At 40.9% G+C, this 8,567-nt stretch overlaps 1 protein-coding gene across 1 annotated transcript; it reads right to left on the bottom strand.

Moving 5' to 3' along the window:
- Positions 1–258: 258 nt before the first annotated feature.
- Positions 259–3,649, bottom strand: LOC103361964 (aryl hydrocarbon receptor nuclear translocator-like protein 1; the record flags this gene model as incomplete). The annotated part of the gene is made up of 6 exons (XM_008288192.1): positions 3,624–3,649; positions 2,969–3,007; positions 2,730–2,887; positions 2,569–2,651; positions 615–707; positions 259–490 (listed from the first exon to the last, which is right to left on the bottom strand). Coding segments are annotated over exons 1-6 (631 nt in total), but the record flags the coding sequence as incomplete, so codon positions are not given.
- Between the last annotated feature and the right edge of the window lie 4,918 nt (positions 3,650–8,567).

Raw genomic sequence — 8,567 nt, forward strand, 5'->3', positions numbered from 1 at the left:
TGTCTGATGTACATGGCAATTTTGGTGAGTTTTCGAGTATGTTTAGGGCCTCAAAAACGCGTGTCTTTGGCACGAATAATAATAATATTCCGAGCAGTTCCAATAGGGTCTTCGCACCCTTTTGGGTGCTCGGACCCTAATTACTATAAAATGATCATATCAACACATAAGCATAACTGATTAACCAGCAGAGCCCAATAGATCAGTTCCCTGGATGTGGGCTACTACCTGTGGAAGAACATTTCTCATCGTCTGTACTTCTGTTGCACTTCATCCTGCAGAAAAACGAACGTCTCTTCCCCGAAGAAAATCCTAAAGAGCCCGGGCTGATGTCCGTCTTCACTAAAAGGTCGCCTGGAAAACACGGATTACTTTTTCCATCGATGTCGATGTCTTGCGGGGCAGCGTCTGCTGAGGACAGCTGCTCGATGATTTTGCCGATGTCTTTAGGATGCAGGTAATCAAAGAGGCTCTTTCCAATCAGCTCATTCTGCAGGTGAACAGATGAAACACAGGAGAGGTGAAGATGCAGCACTGATAGAGTGAAATGCGACGCACACTGGGCTGAGATTCACTTGTTATTTTACATCAGACAAACACTGAGCAGCACCTACCTGGCTGTACTTTAGGATCTTGTGTACAGATTCAGAAACAAACTGTATCTTCCCTTGTTCACAGTCAACGACAAACAGGAAGCCATCAGCTGCCTGTTGATGACAGAGAAAAAGGCCACATCAGACCTTTTACAGGGACGATCACAAGTCCTAACATCTGCATGAGCAAATGTGAAGACCAAGAGTTGACCAATAGCTCTTGGTGGCACAAACATTGTTGTGTTTGTGGTGCAAACACACCTTCAGCCTCGATCGATTGATTTTTTTTGTAGCCTGCTTTTTGATTCGGAACAGTCTTTTTCTCTTCCCTTGAAACGTTACCAATGTATTCCTGAGCAACCATGGAAATATAATCCTCTAATACTTCCAGAGATGACCTTAGAAATCAGCTAACCTGCAGTAGAATCACATGTCAGCTGCTCAGTCTCTACCTGTGGTCAAGAACTCATATCACGTCGTTCAGGAGACTGGTTTAGAGATTACGTTTCCCAGCTCGACTCTCTTTCTACCTCCACAGTTTTGGTGTTAGTTTAGGCTCTAAATGTCTCATGATGCTTGATATCCTCACTGACCAACCTCCAGATGACTTTAAACCTGCATTCATTGACTTTTGCCCACTTTGGGGTCGTACAGCAAACTGTAAACAAAGCAGTTTATCATCTATAAACTGAAACGGTGAAGATTTATGTTCATTTAGAGTCCTGTTTGTGTGACTGTTCTTTATTTTATTTTTATTTTTTTTAGCTCTGTTTTACTCTCAATCAACTCCAGAGAAAATTATCCTGCTTTGTAGCCGTAACATTCTCTGTTATATTCACCGTCAGCTGTTAAATGTGATTTATAGGAACCTTTTTGCTTCCTGCTGCAGTGGAGAATTTTAATGAAAGTAGTCATAGTGAAAAAACAACAAGAGCTAAACGACTCTAAAACATCCTGCAGAGCTGGTTCATCTCCATGAATCCATTTTCAAAATAAATCACAGCAATTACGTCTTTAAAAGTACAATCTGTGAATCAAAAAGAAATAATGACGTCACTTCTACTGCAATAATAAATAAATAAATAAAAACATGAGCCTCTGTCAGTTGGAACTCTTCACTTGCAAAACTTTAAATCCAAATGATGAAAACCTGAAAACTTTTGCTCAAAACAAATAAAATACAGGCGTGTAATTCCTCCATCTGCTGCCCACCTGCTTCATCTCACCTTCGCTGACTAATCTGTCTTTTCCTGGGAGAGGAACACGATCATTAAACTTACCCAAAACAACAACAACAAGAAAAAAAGAAAATAAAGCTGTTCTCAGTAGAAACAGATGTGTTGCTACTGGTGGATATTTTTTTAGAAAACCAGCACGTTAACCTTCTAATGATATATTTATTATCATCACCTCCACCAAACATATTCATTCCCTCATTGTGTTGATAGAAGATGTGATCTGGTCAGCACTAGATTTGCTTTGAAGTATATTTTTTATCTATTTTTTTATTCTAATTCTGATTTGCAAAGACAGAGAGGCACAGGAGGAGCACGACGCTGCCCGAGTGCACATCTTAAGAATGATTCAATAATGGTTCTCAGTGTAACCATTAAACCACTGTGACAAACACACCACAGGTCGTGACTTAATTATGGAGCTTTTCTTTCGTCGGTGGCTCGCAGAACATCTGAGTCACGGGTCGGCTCGATTAACTGAGCGACGTGAATGGACAAGTATCAGGGAGGCTGAGCAGCAGAGCGACACTGAGATAAAATCTATCGCACATTACAGAGACAACAGTTTTCTTTCAAACCAAATATTAGATCTTTAATTGTACAGGTGCTGCTTTGTTTTAAATTAGGAAAAAGTAATCCTGTAGTTTAAGGCTGTAGTTGAGCTGTTTCTAAAGGTTTGTTGTTGTTGATTTACTGTAAAGCACATTTTTCATTTTGGAAGAAAACAAAAGACCTCCTACCCTCAGTATTAAGTGTTTGAGCTCTTCGTCTGATAAGAACGCAGGTTTGTGATGAACTTCTGTGCAACAATTGGCAGCAGAACCTGAGACGGAGACAAAAACTGTGAGTCAGGCCCTGAATCATCCTCAGCCACAGAGTGTGAGAATCACCAGTCTGTCACCTCGTAGCATCTTCATGTGCTGAACTGCCATCCCCAGCACCGACAGTTTGTCCAGTTTGCCTGATTTAGTTTTGCATGTGGGCACTAATGATGCCATCTCGTCTATGAAGCTGTTCATCTTGTCCCTGCGTCTCTTCTCCAGCTGGCTGCGAGTCCTCCTGCAGCATCAACAACAAGGACGAGGCTTTCATTCCTGTTTCAGTGCTATCGGGGTGAATGTGAAAACAGAAGCAGGTTACCTCGCATCCTTGTCGCCGGCTAGCTGGTCGTCACAGTCCCTGTTGGGTTTGTGTGAGAGGGGAAATGTCAAAGTAAGCAGTAAAGTCGTGTTTTTAATTCACAGTTCACTCAAACTGAAATGAAAAAGAGGTGAGCCTTGGTTATACATAAATCCAACGTTAATTAATAGATTCAGATAAAGAAGATAAAGTGTTTATTTATTTTGTCATACTATCAACTTTTTCCAACCATGAGTCAGGATGGCGGTTTAATGCAACGTGACCTTTGCTTAACAAATCTACATGAATTTCCCGACATAGTTCGATCCTTTTAGGGAATAACTTTTAACAGAAAAGAACTCCTGAAGCTCCTGAGGGTGACTAATAGCAGAATAGCAGGACTGCACCCAAAGAGAGAGTCATGGGTGTTCAGTGGAGTTTGCTTCAGAGAACTTCTTGCTGTTGATCAGGTTGGTGGATCGAGAGGACACAGATGAGATGTCCGTACTTTAATCTGTCAGGTCCATGTGGAGACAACTTCAGGGAAAACAGTCATATATATATATATATATATAACTTGTCCCAACTACAAAACATCTGAGCACATGAATTAAACGGAGATATCAACCCTTAAAGCAGATCAACAGCAGCAGCAGCAGCAGCGTCTGGTACTTACAGCATGTGAGAGCAGGACGTTTTCATAGAGCTTCTCCACTCATCTCATTCAGCTGCTTCTCACACTGAGTGGACACATCTGAACCCGGCAGCTCAGACCTGGATGTGATATATAAGAGGAAACTCAACCTAAATCAAGATATGACTGAGGAAGCTTAACCGTGCCGGCGCTGGTTAGATAAGAACCTGATTTAAGTGGACCCGTATGCGTCTGACTTAAGACTCAGCTTAAGTGTAAGTGAAGATTAGAATCAGTCACATAACACGCATTGTGTTTGATACGCATTCGATGATGAGCAGGATCTGATGTAACCGTCCTATAAAAAGGACCCACATCTGAGGTAATTACATAAAAGGCTTGTAGCTCAAATGACAAGTTCCCCGAGTTCCACGTCTCCAGCTATTGTCCTGGACTTCTAAAACTTGTTTTCTCAAAGCGGAAAAACAAACCTAGAAACTTGTGATATTTTCAGGTTTGTTATGAAGGAATCCAAAAATAGAGAGATGGTGCACATTCAGGCTGAAAATAAAAGCTGAGGAGAGAGAACAGATGGTGGCGGTAATCACACTCCCAGTTATCAAAGTCAGTATTTTGAGCTTTTTGTTGGCTTCAGGGATGAAGGCTTCATTCCAGTTTCCAACACAACATCCTCAAATTACCAAACAAAAGAATCCCTCATCACAGAACAGGTTTGGACCCACGTGCATGTTAAAGAACGAAGCAAGCCAGAACTCAAACTAGTCCAGAATAGTGAGTCTAAAGCCTGGGGAAACGAAACTGAACAAGGAACTACTGATCAGATGCAAAAAAGAAAAAAGAGGGGGGACTAGAAAAATACTAAAAAAACAACAAACTAAACTAACCGTGGCACGATTACAGAATAATGGGAGTGGCCAATCAGGATAACAAAAACAGGGATACACAAAAACCAAAACTAACCACAAGGGGTAAACCAATAAGAGGTGTCCCCAACAGTCCAGTGGAGCCTAAAGGAAGATCAACCCAATAAATAGTTCAAAACAAAATAGCAGATCAAATCTGGAGAGAACCCACGCTGCACGGGGAGAACATGGAGACTCCATGAGGGCGTCCTAACCGGGACACAAACCGGCGACCTTCTAGCTGCGAGTGTGGAGCCCCTCATGACATCCCTGCTTTTTAATGCCGTTGATTTTAGCCTGATCTCAACTATATATCTGTTGCATACCAGCATTTTTGGTTTCATCACATTGAACTAAAGAGTCATTTAAAGAGGTTTTATTGTTATAATTAGAATTTATGACGCTGCACAGTTTACTAAGATCATTTTAAACATTTTTACTACAGAGGAACAAAATGTAAACAGTTTAAGAAACAGCAGCAGAGGAATAAATACATATATGTTCAGCTCTTTATCACACTGACATGTAGTGTTTGCTGCATTCACTGACTCACTCTGTTTTATAAATATTGTTTTTGGAAATAATCTGTCTATATCTATTTGATAAGAATCAGGGTGACTGTAATGCTGTTACCTGGCCACCATGAGATGACCATAAGATCCATAAACTATAAAGTTAACAAATCAAAGTGATCCAGATGTAAGTGACAACATGCTGTTGGCTTATTACAAGCAAAGAGATCATCCCTTCAGCAGAAACCTCTTCTCACCACATGCTGGCAGTAGAGTACAACAAACAGATTGAAGAGCTCCACACTAAACCAGTAAACTCATTTAACAGGCTTAAAATGTGATTGGTCTGTATTTTATAAAGATGTTGAAAATAAGACTAAAACAACCACATTAATTCATTTACAGCTACTACTGTAAAGTATTAATCAGTGAACAGTCGGCTTCATATTATTGGATGTTCTGGTTTTTATTACAGTCTAAAGATTGCTGTGATGCTAAATGTGAGATGAAATGCTGCTAATAAATCATCCACAGGTACCTGACTTTTGTTTGAGTTTGATATTTGACAGATTTGATCATTTGTGTACCAGGCATCATTTCTTTCTCTGTATCATTCTCACTGCATGTCTGGTTAGGTCAGTCAGATAAGTTTTACATCCTCAGTGGTCAACGCAAATGTTGTGGCTCTACAGATAATATGCTAAAACCCTCCAAACATGGGTCAGAAGTTGAGTCCAGCTCCACAACAGACATGTTCAGCTCCTCTTGATATGTGGAGCTGCTTGATCTGGAAACACGTCAGAGTTGCTCAAGTCTAAAAATGTTTGATTCAAGCTGCAGCAACGGTTCTGTGACGATTACATCACATGTTCAGATGTGTGATGATGGACAGTGAGAAGTGAACAAACCTGGAAAACAAAGCAAATGAACGTGGAGACTGAGGTCTGTGATGGATCAGATGTTATAATATCTCACACAGTTACAGTCGAAGCTCAGCAGGTCCAGTTCACACACATTCCTGTTGCTTATATCTCACATGTGTTTTTACTTCTGATGTTATTCGCTTTTAATTGTTTAAAGCTTCTCAGGCTGCTGTCTTGGTTAAATAAAAGCTAAATAAAAATAAAAAACAACACGAGTCTTTGAGTTCAGACCCGTCCATCCTAGTGTTGGTCCTTCAGACGTCCTGGACTTCCATTCTGCCACCGGAGACACTTTGTGTGGTCCAACTGGGCAGATGCCGCGGTCTGGTAGCGTTACATTACGCTGCGTTTAATTGGTTTAGCAGATGCTTCATACTGAGGATTCATGTCACCGTCGTTACCCCAAACTCTCCCGTCTGTTGGGTTTAGGAGACATCATCCTGGGTGGCATCAGTGTTGACATCAAAGGCCTGATCAATACATGTGTTATTTATGTAGGTCAGTCAGACAAAACAACCCTTTACAAGTCTGGAATTAAACGTGCCGCCCTAAAATGGACATTATATATTCTTTATAATACAGGAAAATACTTTAACTGAAAGACAGTTCAATCAGAAGTTATACAAAACGATCTGATGAGTGATTTAAAGCTCACTCTGTGTGAAAACATTTTATTATCTAAGCAACAGATTCAGGAGTGTAATGTAAAAGTACCTGATTAGATTTTGGGCCTTTCTCGTCTCTTACGTTAACAGCTGGGCGAGGACAGACTCTGGTGTCTCCTAATTTAATCTGATTCTGCCACAGAGCTGCGAACATGCAACATTACACGTTTATTTACCTCCAGCCATCTGCTCTTCCTGTTGGACCGAGTGTCCGTTCACCGCATATAGACGCGTCTCACATCTGTGAAATTAAAAGTGTGAGCGGTTTTAAACACGACATTTCTGAATCCTAAAATAAAAGTCTTGGCTGTAATTGAATGGAATTAAACCTGCGTGTTCTTATTTATAGCGTAAAAGTGTGTATTCACTGTTTCCTTCCATTTCACTGTTTGTGTTCCAGGATTAAGAAGAATGTGGTATTTTTTTATATATAGAGGAGCTTAGAAGAAAAATAGCCTTGAAAGTTCACAACAAAAGGACACAGAGGATAAATAATAATAGAAACTCCTGCAGGCTCACAAGACCAAACTGTATTCGACTCAATCAAATCAAAGTTATACACGACAGGCTTCAATACTTTGGGGGTTTGTAAAGTATTTAAACTGATACTTGTGTTGATCTGAATCCTATATGACATGAACAGTCCAGCAGCAGGAGTGAAAAAATCTAAATTTGCTTTTGTATTCTTGAAGATTTTTTACCCCTGGAGTCTCTCTTTGAGTTACTTTTAGACATCCAGCGTCTTTAAAGAAACGCCGCCTGTAGAAAACCTGAGAATCCGTTTTATTGTTTGTTTCACGAGGATCATCTCGGCGTCGGGATTCTAGCTTCCCCGACCGTAACCAAAAACATTGTGAGAAGCAATTTGTATTCCTGAGGAGCAGCGGAGGAAGAAGACAACAATGCAGCGCTACAATGTGAAACCAGAGACGAGGCGACGACACAAGAGGTCAAGCGTCGACGTCAAACAAAAGTAACGCGAGACGTAATGTGCTGATGGCGGCTTTGTGTCTGTTGACTGTATCGTAGCGCGACACCCATCAAAATAAAGGCGGGATGCTCTGCGATCATGAATGCGTCTGGGTGCAAATCTAATTCCTCAGCTTGAGTTACATAAAACAGAAAACAAGAGGAGACATTCATCTGACGACGAGATGTTTTCCCACATAAGTAAAGTCAACGTCTCGCTGTTCTGTCCTCTGATTTCACACACCTGTCTTATTCTTTCTGTATTTGTTGTAGCTTCGACCAACGATTGGACTGTGGTGGTATTTTAAAGCATGTTTCATTCAGTACTTCTACCTTCGCTCAGCCGGTGTCCATCTGTCAGGCTGCTCTCAGTGTCTGTGAGTCTGATTTAACACCAGTTTACAACCAGCTAGTTCTGATCAGGATGATTACAGGAAAGCACAAGTCTCCCACAAGGCCACTATCAAGCTCCTGTTACCATCTGCTGCTGGGGGGAAACCGATCGTGTTCAAGTGGAAAAAGTGGAAGACCCAGTTAGTAATAAATGTGAATTTGTTTTGCAGCAAAGGGCAGAGCCAGATGCATTTAAGCCGCTATGCCAAAGCTGTGCTCATCATTATTAATGTGGGATCATTTTAGGAAATCAGCTCTGTCTTGAGTTGTCGATGCATTGGTTCGTCTGTTAGCTGGATTACGCAAAAAGCACAAGGCTGAACTCCATGAAACTCAGTGGAGAGATGGAGGACAGGTTCAGTTTTGGTGTAGATTTGGATTCAAACTGTGAGACAGGACACAGGGTTTGGATCCGGTCTGCACTGACAACAAGCCTGATCAACCCAGTGACCCCTTTAAAATGCAGTCTTTCTTTTCTTATTATCTTTTTCTTTTCTTTTTCTTGTTTGATTTTCAAAACCAACATTTTAAATTGTCAGTGTGAAAGGATTCAGTCATTTTCTGTCTTGCTCTATGCTTGTGCTGCCATTGAAAGGATCTT

This window comes from Stegastes partitus, unplaced genomic scaffold (assembly GCF_000690725.1).
Source record: "Stegastes partitus isolate 25-593 unplaced genomic scaffold, Stegastes_partitus-1.0.2 Scaffold545, whole genome shotgun sequence".
Classification (NCBI taxonomy): Eukaryota; Metazoa; Chordata; class Actinopteri; family Pomacentridae; genus Stegastes; species Stegastes partitus.